At 39.8% G+C, this 18927-nt stretch overlaps 1 protein-coding gene across 10 annotated transcripts in view; it reads right to left on the reverse strand.

The window, feature by feature from the left end:
• Positions 1-713: 713 nt before the first annotated feature.
• SLC8A1 (solute carrier family 8 member A1) overlaps positions 714-18927 on the reverse strand; it is a 366483-nt gene continuing 348269 nt past the window's right edge. For all 10 annotated transcript variants that reach the window (XM_012788537.2, XM_076000699.1, XM_012788542.2 and 7 more), the window contains one exon: positions 714-2236. In XM_012788537.2, coding sequence (XP_012643991.1) covers positions 1860-2236 — 377 coding nt within the window. In that variant the 3' untranslated portion in view covers positions 714-1859. The remainder of the gene's footprint in view (positions 2237-18927) is intronic.

Raw genomic sequence — 18927 nt, forward strand, 5'->3', positions numbered from 1 at the left:
TGGTATTTTGAAATTGAAAGAGCCATTCCTTTCAAAGGGTTAAAAACCTCCCAGTACAATCCTCCCAGGAGGCGCCAATGTCACTGAATTGCCTTTTCTTCCATCCTAAGTAGAGGAGACGCATGTCTAAAGGCCTGTTGGTCACCCTGGCTTCTTTCTGAGTCAGAAACTACTAATATAATCAGAAGGGTCTAAACTGGACAGTGAAATAAACGGGGCTCGAAATAGCCTTTTACATAAAAAAATAAAACAAACAAACCAGCACTATCTACCATCTGTGCCAGACAGAGCAGATGTGAAATAAATACTTTGGAGGGAAGGGTGTTGTGGAAAGGGTGGGTCTGGAAGCCCAGGCACATCTAATGCATCCACTTTTCTACAAGGCCTTTCCCCGTGGCCTTCCTGAACTCATGAGTGATTCTAAGAGGCCTCTGATGTGCTCCACATGGCTAATCTTCCACGAAGGTCTTTGTAGTTTGCCTGTTATCGTCTCAATAATTTTAACTTCTCCCCACCTAACAGTTATTGCTTCTTAGAAATGAATGTGCAGATCCATGAACAACAAGCCATTTTTCTCCTTTTGTCCCTAGTAATAATCAAACTCAGTAACAACACAAAAGTAACAACTCAGGTGAAAAGAAAACTCACTTATGTCTTCAATGTCCAATCAACGTTGCTGAATGGGAGAACAGTATATACTATACTCTACTATGTACAGATACACTTTGTTTTGTTTTATTTGTTTTTCATCCATGCACTGTGTAACAGGTATCACAACAACATTTCCAAACAGGCACATGAAGAAGGAGCAAAGGTTCAGTTATGACTGGAACAGGATTGTGCAAGCCATGGATGCTTTTGAAAATAAAACGGACGGACAATCCCAGGCAACAGCAATGTGGGACTGGGACACATATTGATGCAAATGGAAAAGGATGATGTGCTTCTTTGAACGGGGTCATTCTTCCTGTTTGCAGGGGGGATGGCAGGTGGATAGGAGAAAGAGGGTTGGAATGGGACACTTAGGGGGTTAGCTGGGCTGGAATGCTGGAATGCTAGAATAAGGGCCTTGCTAATCACAGTCCAGAACTAAAGAGATAAGAAATAAAGGATTTTGCATGTTCCTGGGAATGTAGGCACATTATCTCTGTACCTGTTGAACAAGAGTGCCAGGCATCATGCCCTTAAATGTCAGACTATATCTAGAACCATCCCATTTCCTGGCTCTATTCTAGCTCCTATGCTTCTTCTTGGAGGCAGTTTCACCTCGGCTCACATTCCGGAAACAAGCTTGAAATTTGGTAATATATTGAAGACATGCTTCTTTCTTCTTCCACGCCCAGATCCTTTCTTAATCCAAAATAATTTTTAAAGTGTTTGGAGGAGGTGAGGGGAATCTTAAAATTTAAAATTTTACCAAAAAACCATTTACATTTGGATGGTTCATCACCTCCCACCAAGAGAAGCAACAACCCTGACCCTCCCAACAGAAAACAAAACAAAACAAAATAAAACAAAAGTAAGAGCCAAAGATCAACCACCTCCCCAATCCCACTGAAAACGAAATCAAAAACAAGAAAACAAATGAAAGCCTTAACAATTTGTGAACCTGGAGAGAGTACAGCCCTTCCAGCTGTAACGAGGGCCTTGCCTCTGTGCCTCGTTCAACACGACGATGGCCCTGGGAATGGGAGGTGACACTTTCTTACTTCGGCCCTAGTACAGAGTATGCTCTTGAAGCTGGATTCCATCAGCAGGTAGGTGAACATGACAAATGTCAGTTTCCTCTGTTCGTTATACATAATTTTTTATGTATATATATGTATATATATATAAATTTACTATATCTGATTGTTCCTTTAGAAGCCTTTTATGTGGCAGTAGGCCTCCAGGGAGGAGAAGAAAATGTACAACAGCCACAGGAGCACAAAGAGGGAGGATGTGAGGAGCTTGGCAGTCCGGGGCCCACCCAGCTCACCTCCGATCTCTGGCCTCCGCCGATACAGCAGCACCCCCACATTGATGAAAGCAAAAATGGTGAAGAGAGTGACAGAGAAAGCTAGCGTGCCAGGGGACACTTTGAACTGTTCCCCATTGGCTGCGTGGTAGATGGCGGCGATGGACCAGGCCACGCCGATTCCCAGAAAGACATTCACCGCGTTGCTGCCAGTGACGTTACCTATGGATGCATCTGCGTACTGGTCCTGAGTTGCTGCCACTTTGCTGGCAAATGTGTCTGCAGAGGAAGAAGAAAAAGGCAGTGACACTCAATTAAATTTTAACGATGTCTGTGGAGAGATGGAAGCTTCAACCATGTACCGTAGATTCAAACCCTGGCTATAAACCCAGTGACCAAATCGGCTTTGACGTTCCTTTGAATCAGAGTCATGTGGTAGCAGGATCTGGATATTGGGAGTCACAGATTTGGTGCTGGCTGTGTTATGGATCTGAGAAAGGGATCTTGGTCAAGTTCTTTATCCACAAATATGACAGTTTTTTGTAATACTGAGCTTGCAGGGCAGTATTTTTCTGAGAGTAATCACAGCTCATCTACATCAGAATCAAGTGGGGTTCTTTTAAAGAACGAATATTACAAGACTCCAGCCAGTTGTGCCAGGTCACAATAACTGGAGCCCAGGAATCCATTTTAACAATATCCCGAAAGATTCTAGGTCATGAAAATTTGAAAAAGGCTGCTGCAGGGTATTACTAAAAGATACTGTATCAGCAGCTCTGCTTTATAGATGAGAAAGTTAAGGTGTCGGAAGAGATTTCCAAAGATTCAAGAGCAAGTCAGTAGTGGAACTGAAAAGAATTAAACTATGAAAATAGCTGATGTTTGCCTAGAGCCTTAGAAATTCACCTATATTACTGTATTGATTGTGATGATTCTAGGAGGTGAGAAAACTAGGCTGAGAAATGATAAGTGGTGGGTGCAACCTCACACAATTAGGAACAAGCCATGTTGGAGCTTGAGCTCCGGCCTCCTGTCTTCACGGCTGATGCCTGTTCATTGAGCCATGTTTCCTTTCATTGTGACCATTCTCAAAGCTCATAGTTCACCAATAATCCTGAATGTATCTCCTTCTGAAATACGAAAGCCATGATCCACTACAGGTGGTCCAGCAGCAGTAACTTATACTTCTTGATGAGTACAGCACAGGAGTCTGGAGCACAGTTGAGCCCGAGGGTTTCAAATCCTGCCTTCACGACTGACTGTGTGACCTTGGGCAGATTGCTTAACTTGTCTGATCCTCAATTTCCTAATCTGGAAATGGGAATAGTGATGCCTACTTCAGAGTGCTGTTGTTAGGTTGAACTATTATATGTAAAATGCTTTTTAGGCTTTTTGGCATAAAGTTAAGAGTTGCTCTTTTTGTTGTTTTGGAAAGATAATGTAAATAGAGCAGTCTAGAACAATTTCAAAGTTGGGGTAGGATCTAAAATAACTCCCTTTATTAAGCATGTACACAAAACTTAACTTACAAGATGTTAAATTCTTTTCTATAGGATGTCTAGTTACTGACATCAAAGTCCTTTCAGCTAACTTTGCAAAATACCTTGCACAGTAGTTTTACAGTAGATAATAATAGCTTTCAAATTGAACTTACATTTGCAAAGCCAGTAACAGCACGTATTCTATGACTACAAGGTGTTGTGTCATCTGCTCTGGTCATCTGGAGGTCCCCAGCATGCTCCGAACATGCAGGCAGTCATGCAATACCTAGACTAGTTCCTTCTCTCTGTTGCTATTCTGTTGCCACCATCCTTCCCCAGAAAATCTCCAATGGGGACAATATATAAAGCACGTAAGTTTATGTCAGCCTATAGATTCGCATGCTTTACAATGGACAAGGTTATTTAGGCTGCAAAGAGGCTACTGCATCTGCAGTATCATATTCTTTCAGAAAGGGACTTGGTCAACCCTGAGGGACTATCTCATTGATTCTGACCTCTGGCTGTGATGGACAGCAGGTTTGGTTACTATTTTACAACTAAAGAAATAAAGCAAACACTGCTTATTCCATGCCACACACTATGCTACATAGGTTACATGTATATTCTCATTTAAGCCTCTCACAAGCGTTATGGACCTAGATGTTATTATTCCCCTTTTATAATTTTGGAAACTTAAGATGTTATGATATTATGCCTCTTGGACAGGGTTTTAGTTAGGAGAATGAGAACTTTTAAACCAAGACTGTTTTATTTCAGATCCCATTCTCAGTCCACACCACACTGTCCCACCCAGGAAGGCTAAAGTTTTCCTGTCCCTTAGTCCATTTCGCCCTCTTCTTTGCCCAGTTCCTTCTACTCAGAAACGGAAGCAGGTTCTCACCAAATGCTCTTTCCTACATCGGGGGTGGAGACAGTATGGGCATTTTCTCAATCCGCCCTCCTGGATCTGTGCTGAGCGCACATCCCTGCAGCCCAACCAGGACCATCACAGGACCGATGAGTAAAAGCAAAGCGAGACAAATCTTAATGGTTTCCTGCACTTCATTATTAAGAGTTAATAGGAGCTGCTGCAGCAGCAGCTTTGAAAAAAAAGAGAGAAGTTATTTTTCTTTTCTTTTTCAATGGCAGGCAGCAGGGAAAGGGAAGTAAAGAAGCAAGAGTTCAAGGTGGGAGAAAACGGCTTGTAGCTCAGCTGTTGCTGATGAACACCTAAGATGTGATTCTGAGCAGAAATGGCTGCGAGCACCAGCTGGTGGGGAACAGATGGCCACGTTAGGTGGGGCACTCAGGGGACAGAGTATTCCCTCCTTCTGCTGCAGAACCAGGTGACCTGGAGCTGTTCCATAGCACACACCTGCTTACCTCCCCTGATACCTGGTGCATGGCACACTGGACTTCCTGAATACCCTATGACCACTCAGAAACTCTGGACTTTCTAGATGACACCTCTGTCACTGCACCAGAAGAGAAGGATAAATAAAATCAAAAGATTTGGGGAGCAGTCCTTTAGGCTGAAATGGGGGGAACACTTGGCTCTGTAGCAACTTCCTCTCCCTCAAGCCATTTTTCAATAGCCTATTAATGTGAACATTGCATGAAAATTCTTACTTGTAATAATATGTTCTGCCTTTCAAATGTATTTTTCTGGGATCCCTAAAACATAATAGCCAAGCTGACTAATTTGTCACATAAATGGAACATGTTTTGGGTCTCTTTGAGTCTGCTAGGTTTTATTTTCCCAGGTTAGGCATCAGGCCTTTTGTCTATTTTTATTTTCAATTCAAAAGCTATGTAAAAAAAATATTGTAGGAACACACACAAATCCAAACAATTAACCTTAGCTCCAACAGAGAGAACTCTTGTTTTCCAAATGAAGTGAGATGGCTTCTCCCCAAATTACCTTTTATTGCTGCTTTGCTGCTTAGTGCAGAGAGCAACACATCACATACCATATGTTAGGTGCTGCCAAGCCCTACCCAGAACACTGAGTTTGTAACCTGTCTAGGGTGGAACAAGAGAAAATACCATTCCCTAAAGTAAAATCCAAGAAATAACTACTGTCTTGGTCTCAGAGGGGATGTAGTCATATTCAGAGCTTGGCCAATAAATATAAACACAAATGAACAAGATTTTCAATGTGATTGGCATAAATTAAGACATGTTGACAATAATATATACGTGTTTTCTTACATATACACCCTAGGCCAGGTTTCTAATAGGAATTTTTGCTATTAACTCCCACCTCAAATTCTAATGAACTTGAGATCAGTCGTATAGTGTTAGACTTTTGGTCCTGCCTCCTTGGTACATATGACTGTAAATCACTAAGAGGGAAGATTTTTGGGGGGAGGGAGCATGGCTGGAATTAAACTACACATCACAAAGTCAGGACATAATTGTTCTCTGCAGACTCACCCCAGGTTCACTGTATACAACCTTGGCTAAGGTACCTGGTCGATAGGCAAGAATAGGATAACACCCTCCTTTTTCCTTCAGAAATTATTTTTTACCTGGATTTCTCAAATGTTACCTATAGACTACACCTTAAACATCTCTTCTGTAAAAACCATTGTTCTTACAGTCTTGCAGGCCAGACATAAGGTTTATGTATGATCTAGAGCCAGGATTTTCACCCCAGATGGTTCATCTTATTCTTGACTCTCAACATGCTTTGAGTGACAACTGTTCAACTCTAAATTGATTTGTGCCCAGGAAGTGACACTGGCAGTGATCTTAACTGGAGTCCATCATGGGTATGAGGTATGGCTGCTTCCACCAGCACCTGTGAATTACTGCAAATTAATGACACAGCCCAGTGTACAGGGCTTCAGGGGTAGTAGTGGCAAAGCCTCATCAGGGAGACACTCTGAGCCCTTCTGACTACCTATATGTTTTGGGACAAGTCACTTCCCTTTTTTTAGATTCCGGTTTCCTCATTTAAAATGAAGAATTTAGTTGAGAGTATCTCTAAGACTCTAACTTTACTGTTGAGTGGTGCACAGAATACACCAAAATACTAACTTCATGTATAGTGTATCATTTTGTTTTTTTTCCCCTGTAGGAGTTTATACATGACCACTCTTCTGCATAAGAACTGACTAATGATAATAAATATCTTCTCATGTTAAAGAATAAATGACCTAAATAAAATATTTGAGGGTCCTAGAAAGGAAGATCTTAAGACCAAAAAATATCGTCATTGAATAAACTGTGGCAATATTTATGAAATTAAACTACATGGCACAGTCATTTACCTTTTAAAATCAGGTAAGAAGGGTTGGCAAAATTATTAACTTCAAATCACTCTGATTGTCCATCCACATATAGGAAAGAGAAGGGATACAAATGGTGGCAGAGAGGATGGTGTTTCCAAGGCTGTGTCTGACGTCAATAACGTTTGTAATCAGTGGCGTCACAAATACCTGGAGAGCTTTGTTAAAAAAGAATGTGGATTTGGGGTTTCATCCTAGACCCATTTAATCAGATTCTCTGAGGAAGGGATACTAGAATATGCATTTTAACAAATCCTTTAAGCTATCCTTGTTTACACCGATGTTTGAGAACTATAGGAAAATAGGAGCTAATGTTCTAAGTGCCCACAGTTTGGGGGGTTTCTTATGAGTAATAGATGTCTGAGTTTCAGGGAAGCAGCTAACTGGGAAGAAGTAAGAAGCAGCTTGTTTCTTTTAGAAACATTGATGCCTTCAGATAAAGTGGTCATCTGGCTCATAAAACAACCTGGGTGGGCTTAGTGGGGAGGCTGGGGCTACTTCATTGTAGCTCGCTCCCCATTCAATTTATGAAATGCTCCATTTTTTAAAAACCTTGTTCCAATACAGCTATCTTAAAAGGCCAAGGGGGGGGGGAATCTGCCTAAATTTGTTGAACTGTGGCTGCTCTACTTGCCAGGGTGGAAGCTTGTCTACTTCATAGGGCTTGGAAGGGAATGAGTTCACATGAACGGCACTCAGAATGGGGGCTGGCCCTTAATGAGTGCTCAGTATTATTAGCTATTTTTAGAATATAACAGAGCCAGATCCCAAGAGAATCCATGCATGGTAGGGAATTCTGACTTATATTAATGATTCTAAACTTTTAAGGAGTTATAACATCCTTTAAAAAGAATTATTAATTTTACAATCCTTTGCATTTAAAAGTATGATAGAGCATAAGATTATTCTTAAAATCAAAGAGATTCTTACTTATTTTACTTCGAAAATTTAATTTAACCAAAGTCATAAAAAGACATTAGAGAGCTTCTGGTTTAAGGCCCTGATCTTGCTAGTGGCTGTAAGGCAGGTGTCTTTGCCTAAACACTGTATGTGCTGCTCACTCTCTAATCTTTCCCCCTTCTAGGTACTCCTGTCTTTGCTCTTTTAGAATTCAGAGAAATACTGTTTCTTTATGTGCTCATTCTTCTGCAATCACTGAGGACCTTTGATAAGCTTTTGTCTTGAGTTGTGATATTTATTTATTCAAGTAAATATAAAAACCACACTCACTCACATACACACACTTGCTTCATGGGTTCATGTGAAAAAGAATCCTTTTTGGCTTCCAAGTGAAGTTACAGAGATAAGGGAATTGCTGTTGTTTGATTGATTAATAACCAGGTAGGAGAGGAGTTAAAAAAATTGAAAAAAGGAAAAACACGAAATTTCTGCCCATAAAAGTTGTCCCTGAAGAGAGTGAAAAAGAAATGGAGACATGACCTATTTTTAGAAGAGAAGGAAACAGAGGAGAGTAAAAAGCTCAAGAGGACCCGTGTTGGCAGGATCAGAGCACCTATTTCTGGTCATTTTTATTCTCAGCTACAAATCAGGATCAGCAGGACAACTTTTGAAATTACTGACTTGCTAGCCCACCCCGAGTTTCTGCTTAATTGCTCTGACATGTGGCCGGAGCATTGGTATTTTACAAACCTCCCCCAAACAGATAGAGATCCACTCACTAACCACTTGGAACTCTGGTTTCTCCATCCCTGTAAAGAGGACAATGACACCTCCCCTGGATTAACCAAGGTAATGATGTCTGCAATGGCTTTGATACATAGATTAAAAGAAAAAAATCAACCACTTTTGTTATCAAACAACAAATTAATTATATTTAATTTTTACATGTTAACTTGAAGGTTTGCACTTGCAGAGGTATCCCTGGGGCTTGGTTTTCCTATTATGTATCTGAAATCCTGCTATTTTAAGTTCAAGGAAAGAGATTAATTCTAATTAACAGAGAAAAATAATGGGGGTTTATTTTCCAGGGAACACAAGGCAGAGAAAAGAAAGAGCACAAACCAGCAAAGCTATTTGATCTGCTTTCCAAACTGTGATTTGATACATATTCTCAAAAGAAAATGATAATACTCTACTCTTAAACACACTTAAAATAGGATTATATTTTAGTGCAATGTTCACAAATGCCCAAGAGAGATCCAAGGGGTGTTGACAAGGACTAGATCACTTCCACATTTGAAAATGGACAAAAGAGTCAAAGAAAATATCAAGAAGCTTGATCATGTTCAACTCCAACTGTAACTACACAATGGTAGAGCAGAGATCATTTGGAAAAAAATGAATAAAACTGTTCTATATAGAAACATCAGCCTGACTCCCTTAGCAAAGTCTAATCTATTGACATGGATCTGAAACAGTTTAAGAAGAAGCTATTTTCATGAAAGACCTTCATTCTTTAAGAACAATAATGGAGATCATTGACTGATAATTGTTTTATTCCTTTAGTTCCTGGCTTCCCTTGGCATTATGTTTTCATTGTCTTTATAGTACTTAAAAATGGGCTTGATTAAATGTACTTTTAAAAATAGCATGAACTTTTTGATATTTTAAATTTTGAACCATGATTCTATTACTTTCATCATAGCTCTTTATTTTAATAATGCCAAGTCTATGAGGGCAAAAAATTGGTAAGATTTGATCAAGTAACAATTGCTTAATTTTGAAAAGGAAAAAGGTAAGGGCAGATTTAAGGCTAAAACAAATAGCTAGTTTGTCATTTTACCCAGCCAGATTGTTTCTTATTCTATAGATACAAGTAAAACTCATTATTTGCCCCAAACACAGTTTAGGAGGTTTCCCTGCACAGAAAAGTCCTCTGGCTCCCTTCTATTCCCTTCCTGATAACCTCTCTCTTTCTCTCTCTCAACCTTCTTGCATTTGAAGCCTGTTTCTTCTATGCTTTGTTCTATTTTTGGAACATCTATCTCCTGTCCGAATCTTCTCAAATTCTCTTCCCTTCTTTCCTACTTTAGAGATGGTTAAACTTCCAACCACTCTCAAGTCTTGCTAGAATTAGAGATAGCTGAGCAGGAACAGATAGAAAAGCTGTATTATAACTTGGAGAAAAAATAAGGAAAGGAGATAAATAAGGCTCACTTGCAGTAGCCATAATGGGTTATGAAGGAACTTCCTTGTCAGATGGATTATATTGATATGATCCTAAATCTGTGGATCTAGACAATACACTGAAGATACCGACTCGCATATTTGCCCTATGGGTGTCTACCCAGTTATTTATTCCACACAGACATCCTCTTTTCAAAAAGGTTGTTTTGTGCATTATAAGTTCAGAAAAACAGGAAAACTACTAAAAGCAGGCAAATGGAGGCAACTTAATAAACAGAAAAGGTCACCGGATACAACCCCAATCCAACACTGGAGGTCCCGGGTGATGCTTGAGGGTAGGTGAGACTTTAGGGGCTTTTGAAAAATTCTGATTGCTCACCCATTTTGGCTCCCATGTTGCTGTGATTTGGTGTGAAATTTCCCCCATTAACTCATTCCTATGGATTACTCATGAACTAAAAAAAACCAAATCTGTCTATCAAAAGTTTGAAAAGTCCTCAAACTCCTTGGCCCAGTAATTCTACTTCTGGGGATTTAGAAATAATTTCACCAATGTGTAAGTTTATATACGGGATTAGTAAGAGATTAGTCCAAGTAGAGTTTTTACAGTAGAGAAAAATTAGAAATAATTTAATTGTCCATTATTTTTGATAAAATAAATTGCAACTTCATATAATATTGTGCAGCTGTTAAAATAATGATGTACAGGTACACTAATAAACATGTTCATGACACTCTGCTAAGTGAGAGGCAGGTTACTTAGCTATGCCTAGTATCAATCCATTGGGGTAAAGTGTGGGTAAATATTTGATATATATCTGTATACACAGTTCTGTGCAATATATATAAATGCCCCAGGATTTTAAAATTTGGAAGGTAGATACAAGAATGCAAATGGATGGTCAGATTGTAGGATTTTTTTTTCACTGTTTGCTTATTAATGTTTCCTATTTTATTTACAAAGAGTATGTATTATTTATTGTGTTATCAAAAAGCTAATAAATATATATTAAACATAGACTGATATAAACAACAGAGTTTATCTAGGAATGAATAGAGGGTTGAATTTCAGCGTTTTTCTGGTTTTTTTGGGTATGTCATTAGTCATGGTTATGCTATATTAATCCTTAGATAGAAGGCGTCCTATATACTACACATAGAGCAGGTACATCTCTATATGTGTGGAGGGTGAGGAGTGGGGAGTGAAAGAGGAGAAATCCTGGTCATCAGGGGCTAACCTGGAGTCTAGAGTCAGGAGGGTGCCCAGGACAGGCCACAGAGTGGAACAAGAATCCTATAAAACAATTTCACCCACGATGAAAGTTTGCCCCAACTCCATTTGTGAAGGGAGGGTGGGTCTGTGTCTTCGTTTCCTTCCAACCACTCTTGTCAAGCAATGATGTATTGCAGAGTAGCAGCACCCAAATCCTCTCTTAATGTTACATATTGTGTTACAGTTATGTTTTATTTACTAACAGTATGTCTTATTGACTTCAACCACAAAATTGCTTCGCATATTCACTTAACCTGACAAATACTTTTTACAAGCCTGTTAAGAGATTCATGTCCTTGAGATGTCTGGGAAGGGGATACAATGCCCAAGTCTTTTATCATTTGTACTTGGGCTCTTACTAGATATGTAATTTGTAATGCAAAGACCAGAAAATAAAGGCTCGGAGCTCTACCCAAGCCACTAAGAAAATGCAATGAGGCTGAGCCCTTATGTAAATGTTTCTCCTTGTCTCTCTTACATGCACCTAGCATGGCTCCTCATAGATAATAAATATTTTTTGACAAATATCTCTTATTTTTACAGAGTTTTATAATTTTCAGAGCACTTCCATGGATGTTTTACTATTTGCTGTTCCTGACAATTCTGAGGTGGGAGGTGGCTGGGAACAGCTACCCTCAGTCCTATTTTTTTCAGGGAAGGAAACTGAAACTCCTTAGGGGTCAGAGGAGATGTGAATGCAGGTGGTGGGATTAGAACCCACATCCTGTGATTCCTGGTGTTCAGGTTCTCATGCTGCGGGCTCATTTCCAGGATCCTTCATCAACTTGCCAGATAAAACCCCCCATGGTCTGAACCTGTTAACACATCTATATTACCTAACTCTCAGGGCTGCTGTAGGTTTCAAAGAGATAAATTATACAAACACACTTTTTAAACAAGGAAGCTATGCATATGTAGTTAGTATTGAAATGATTTTTATGTTAGAGGCAACTACTCTGCCCTGATGAAACCCTCACTAATCACTGGTGCCTTAATGTGATCATTTGTTGGATATTCCAAAGGCATAACTGACCCAGAATATTTAGATGAGGCATAGAAAGGGTGTTGGGGAGAAAAATCCAGGGCACTGGGGTGCTCTCTGTTGAGAATAGATGTGGTAGGGGTGACACGAGAGTACCAGCTGCCAGAGAGAGAAGGAAAAATAATTCAAAGGCATTATTTGAAGTAGGAAGAAAGAAAAAGTAAAAGTAACACATTCACAGTTTGTAAGACTGGACCAGCCTGGGTAAGTCCGTGGGGGTGTGAGGTATGGTAAGAACTAGAGGTTTGAAGTGCAATTTGCCAAAGATTAGCACTGCAAACAGTCAAATCTCCCTATTAAAATACTCCCCCACCCAACATAAGCACTTTCTATTCCATGACTCCATGATCTTGTTTTCTTTCTTCTTAACAACATTCATTTTCCTTGCTATCTGAAAGTTCATCATATTTTTGGTAAGAACCAGTTTAGTCTTACTACATGGGATTAGGCATATCACCCATCTTGTTTATGCCTTTCCCTCCACGATGCAGAACAGTGCCTAGTACGTAGTGGGTGCTCATTAAATACGTGTAGTGAACGAATGAAAAGAAATGCAGACTGGCTGTGAAGCCTGTGCTTTGGTCATTGGATTATAGTACTTCCTTTTCAAAAATGCTATTCATCTCTCTGTTTTCTTTTCTTTCTTTCTTTTTTTGGAGACAGGATCTTCCTCTGTCCCCTGGGCTGGAGTGCAGTGGTGCAATCATAGCTCACTGCATCCTCCAACTCTGGGGCTCAAGCGATCCTCCTGCCATGGCCTGGATTACAAATGCTGGGATTACACGCATGAGCCACTGCGCCTCCCTCATCTGCTTTTTAATGCTTTTATGACTCATGTAGAGGGAAAACCACTTAAATATTTGATAATCAAGAATGTCACATTGCTTCGGAGACTCAGTTTTGGATTCCTAGTTAGCAATTGGCATGGTCGAAGTACAGTTTTTGATTCTGAATATTTCTTGTCACCATTATTCCACTGTAGACTGAGTTCAGGTATAAAAGCTCTAGAAGATAGAGGTTAATTCTTTCTCTCAGGACAAGAATACTTGATATGGCAGAGGTTATTGATGTCAGGTTCTTCTAGGTGGCTTGCCCCCTTTCTTCCTAAAACGCAGACTAAGGGCAGTGACTTCCACTGCTGACTCTTCTTGAGTGACCTGAGCTGCTGTCCTCTGGTTTGACAAGTGGGGTAGAGCTGGGGTTCTGGTTTGCCATATTTCAGTTATTTGAAGCCTCACCACATAGAATTTTCGGAGAAGGACATTTTTATGATTGTTTTGCATATCTGTGCTTACATGTTATTTTGCAACTGTAACTCAGGATTGACAGACTGTGATTAATCCTCTGCTGGGCCCATTTGTGGGCCCCAGTGGGGATTATTTCAGTTTGGAGCCATAGTAAGATTTGCTTGTTTGTCTTGACCCATGATTTTTTACAGCGATAATCTAAAAATAGCTTGAAATTTATGGAGGGCCATGCCAAAAAGCCCCCCTGGGCTCCAGAGGGGCTGGTGGGAGCTGGGGGCAGCACAAGAAATAATTTCCTGATTGTAAATAATAGAACTCAAATAAGCCATGTTCTCCTTGTCCACAAAATATAGGATTTATATGTGCTAAGCTAAACAAAAGTTATCAAATATGGTCACTAATAGGGTTACTGTTTTTGGATCACATGCTGGAAAAGGTGGCTGAACAATGCAAGGCATTTTATGGGTTTAAATCCTTTTCTGGAATGAAGCAGAGTATAAACAAGTGATGTAGATCTTATGTTTCATTCCGGAGAAAAGGCAGGATGTGAGGTCTGTGTGCTGAGGAGCGATGATGGCATTCCAGCTGGCATTATGCATAAATGCCAAGCACCATGATTTCATATCTATAATATGCACTATCCCAAACAGATATGACAATTCTTTTATGGCCACATGTAAAATTTGCCTTTTAAATTGAGTTAGCATTTTATTTGCCCTCTCTTCTAAAAATACCAATAGGCTTAAATTCATTTTGTTGTCCATGCAGGGCCCATGACATGGTAATTAAGTTATGGCCATATTTTCTTCTTTTGAATTTAGGAACAATGTGTCATTCTTGTGCAGGGAGCACACAGCCTCTGATCAATAGGCCTTGATCCCTGCACTTTCTTCCTAATCGTTGGGATGGATCTGTAGTGACCCAGGGGCCAACAGCATCTACAGGGTGACACCCTGGGATCACGGATGAGAGTAAGAAGCTAAATTTGAGAGCTGCTTCCTTAGCACTGTGTTGTGATCAACTGACTGAATTGGTCGAGGCCATTTAGCATTTATATATCATTAAACATGTGATATTACCCTAAGATTCTATAGTGCTAATTCTAAGTGTTGTTGTGTGATATCCACACCCAGCAATTTGTAATGTGTGAACCAAGATTACTCTGGAGGGGAGGCAAGTGAGATTGTTTTTAAAAATGGTGTACAAATCCATATATGCACAGAGCAATGAAGACCAAAAAATATATGTGATTTATAGATGTCTATAGAGATTTTGTGATGAGTAAAATAATTTTAAAATCTTACAGAATTCATGGTAAGTTTTGACATGTATTATGAGAGTAAGTACAAGTACTACCACACAAAGAATCCATGACATTTTTATATAAAAATTGGTCCTTGTGAAAGACTGAGAAAAGACAAATGTATTGAGTCAGAAAGTTCATGAGCGCTTGCCTAGGGCTGGAGGTGGAAATGGGGATTACCTGTAAATGGCCATGAGGGATTTCACTGGGGTGATGAAATGTTCTCAAACTGGATTAGGGCAATGGCAGCAAGACTGTGAATTTACTAAAAATCACTGAATTGTATAGACTTCAAATAGGTTAATTTTAAAGTTATGTAAATTAAGCCTCAATAAAGCTGTTTAAAGATGCAGACTGAGCCTGCATTTAAAAGAAAAGAAAACAAAACAGTGGTCCTTGAAATGTTTCATTGTCATTACCTTTGTGTCATTACTTTTTAAACTGTGAAAAGGGAGAAATGAAAGTCATCACTCTTGTTAGTCTCCATGGAACAAAAGGGCCTAATGCTTTTTTTGTAGAGTGTCATTGGATCTTTTGGGTAGATGCCCAGCAATGGGATTGCTGGATCAAATGGTAGATTCACTTGTATCGCTTTAAGGTATCTCCATATTGCTTTCCACAGAGGTTGAACTAGTTTGCAGTCCCACCAGCAGTGTAGGAGTGTTCCTCTCTCTCCGCATCCATGCCAGCATTTGTTATTTGGAGACTTTTTGATAAAGGCTTTTGCTAAACTTGATGCTCACTCCCTTTGGAATATACCCTGACGCTGAAAAGAATGAGAAATTTCCATTCATTCACATCACACATGCATAACACCAACCCTTCAAGCACAAAACACACACACAAACACACATGTATACCACATGATGTTTCTGCCAAGTGTCCTTGCTCTGGCTGACATGGAGTATGTGAGAAGGCCTAGATAGAATAGGATGAAACATTTTTATCTCTCTTCTCTTATTCTGTGACTTTCATGGGACTGAGTGAAGCTGGCTGCTGTGGGGTTGGGGCACTCATCCAAAGACTCTGCAGCACGTCAGATAGAGCATGACACATGCCGAGCACCCCTGCTCCCTGGACCACCTCCTGATTGGTGACATCATCCTTATCATCCTGGTCCCTCTCCAGCCTTGTACGTGATGATGCCAGGTGCCCATGCAGTCCTGCCCTTTGAGAAAAATAAGTCAAGGAGTATAACTGCCAACAAAAAAATCTTAAAAGTATTTAATACACACTCTTCTTTGAGTAGAAAGAAAAAAGGATGCAAATAGCGTTGAAATGGATCTTTCCAAGGGTCTTACAAATGCTCTGCAGGTAGCCTATTCCCCAGTGTTTTTTAGCATAGGATAACAGGCAGTCATGGTGCCATTTATAGAGCAAATCTTGTGAAATCTGGTGTCTAGCCTTCCTTTGTTTCATTCTCTCCTCGTAAATTTTTGCTTTTATAGGCTTCCTTCAACTCTAATCACATCACCTATTCGTGGGAAAGTGTGTTGGGAACTATGGAAAATTTTACCTACAGACTGTTCCTTGCTGCAGTGAGGTTAAGATAAGGTCCCCCGGAAAGTCATTTGAGTTATTAGGGCTGTTCAGTGCTGCTCCTCTGGCAGTGTCATTGGGTGGCCTTGCCTCTTGATCTGACTACAAATCTGAGGGTCCATTTTCAGCAGTCTCCAACTTTTGTTGGTAGTAAAGAAAATGGCCACTTATTAGAGTATCTGAAAACATAATATGCCTGCCTTTAGGACACTCTTGGGGGAACAGACACCACAGCCACTGGGAAATACTGGCTCAGAAATTCTATTTTCATTTCCATTTAAGCTTCAATGTTAATCGTCCAATTAAGTATGTATACATATTAGTGATGGCACTTCTTGTCTGATGTGAAATGCCAACATTCAGAGGATAAAGCTCATAGACAGTAAAACTGCAGGAAACAGGCACTTGGGGGTGTCCACTTCACTGGAATTCCTAACATAGGGTAAAAAGGAAGATATGCTGAGAATGCACTTGGTTTTCAATTGCTGCAATATAGCTGAGCTAAGTATCTCAGGAGGCCTAACCTGTTTATCAGTACACTGAAATAGAAAGAAAAAGAGATCTAACATTTTTTTCAGTGTCTACTATATGCCAGGCTCTGTGCTAGGTACTTTATAAATACATTCTCATTTAATCCTCACTACAACTCTTGGGACATAGTTTCATGTTTCCATTATTCAGGTTAAGAAACTAAGGCTTAGAGGAGTTCGGCAATTTGCCTTGGGAGTGCCATACACCTAGTAAGTGGAGGAGGGAGGGCTGGGCTTGAACTCAGGTCTGCCTGAGCCTAAAGCTCATGTTCTCTGATACCTGGTTGATGTGTAGTCATTGCACTAGAGGAAGACTTGGCACAGTTTTTCTGAGTCTGAGACTGTTAACTGTCAATCTGTGAGCTCTGCACTGAGAAGACCAAACCTATCTGAAGTGGATGGGATGAGAAGAAATGACTGAGGTAATCAAATTCCCTGCTGTTTTTCAAGGGAGCTCAGATGACTCTGAGAATCCAGAATGACCGGGTCTAATTTTCCACTGGGAAGAGTGGCTGTTTTGAGTGGGTATCTTGGTGTTCCCTCCTGACAGCATGTCTGTGGTTTTGCATGGAGTAGACTGAACGTGTTTTCTGATGAAGCCTTGGACGGCAACCCCTAGTGATCCTGCTCCTGGCCTCCTACTTCTGCTCAGAGACCTAAAACACTGGAGCTTGATTTTCAGAGCTGCCTGTAAACCTCTGCAGAATGAGACTGTGATGGTAGTGTCCTCGGCATGCCCCTCCTGGGCCCCACTGCCTGGTGGGTGGCTGTGTATCACAGGCAGTTTGGCGTAGCCCAGGATGACCAACCTCCGTTTCGTTCACACTCATTGGCAGCACGTAGCCGTGCCTACGAGCATTACCTTAGGATTCTATTTCTTTGCCAACTAGGTCAAGCTGAGCATCTTTAAAAGAGTTTCCAGTTGTCTTAGTGTTTAAATTTTTACATATAGGAAATGCTAAGAGTTTATGGGTATCAAATTGGATCTTAATGCATTTACGAAATGTTTTGAAGAATGGACTCTACTAGATGTTTTCAATACCAATGGGAATAGGAATAGTGCCTGACCTCAAGGAGCTTAAATACAACCCCACTGTTGCATGCTTTAAAAGTGGGAAATACTACAATTGAGGCAGAGAGAGAAATTAGTAATTTCAAAAAACTGTAGGGCTTATTGGGAAAGAGTGTATATAATATTTTAAAAACAAATCCAAGGTGGCATGATAAAGTAGCTAAGTACCAGATTATAAAAATGAGAAATAATATGGGTTCCACAATTTATCAACCACATAAACTTTGGCTAAATATGAATAAATCACTTATTCTCTATGAGCCTTAATTTCCTCACAAAACATGAGGATACTGGTGCTTATTGTCTTGTAAGCTATTCAGTGGCTTTTGGACAGGGCTACCTACATATGTGGACGTGGTACCCCATACATTTCTAGGAGTGTCATTCAGATTAGGGGGCTGCATTGAGATTGTAGTATGCAACCATACAAGTCAGTCTAGGTTCCACTGATAAAGCAACAGGATGCAGTAAATTATAAAGTACTTGCTGCTTAAGTATAATGCAGAGAATCTTAGTTATGAGAGTTATTAAAATACAGGTCATTAAAAACTGAAAACTTTAAACCATCAATAGCTAATATTTTTTTCTACTATAAAATTTAATATAATGTTTTCTAGCATAATGCTAAACAAACAGGAAAAAGAAATCTCATTTTCAGGAGAAGGATCTAAGGGACCAAATAATAAAAGTTGAAAGGAGGCAAAATCACTTCATATCACTTACTGATATAATTTAAATAAAAGAACAGGCAATATATATACAGTGCTTATGTCTAGCATACAGTGGAGCTTTGTGGTAAATTTAAAATATTTCTTCCTTGCCCTAATGTTTCCCATTTATTATCATAGTTTATATCCCTTTTCACATTGTTTAAAGTTGATATCAGTGTAAATAATGATAATTACTTCCTGCATTTTATACCAATCCTGAGTTGACAAAGTGCTCTGAGATCCACGATAATACTTAATCCTCTCATCAACTCTGTTTGGATTGCCATGTATTATTACATCTATTTTATAGACAAACACACTGATGCTCAGAGAGTCAAGGAGTTGATTAAAGCCATACAGAAAGCAATGAATAGAAGTCCAAGTTCCCGAATT

The sequence above is a fragment of the Microcebus murinus genome, chromosome 3 (genome assembly GCF_040939455.1).
Source record: "Microcebus murinus isolate Inina chromosome 3, M.murinus_Inina_mat1.0, whole genome shotgun sequence".
Classification (NCBI taxonomy): Eukaryota; Metazoa; Chordata; class Mammalia; order Primates; family Cheirogaleidae; genus Microcebus; species Microcebus murinus.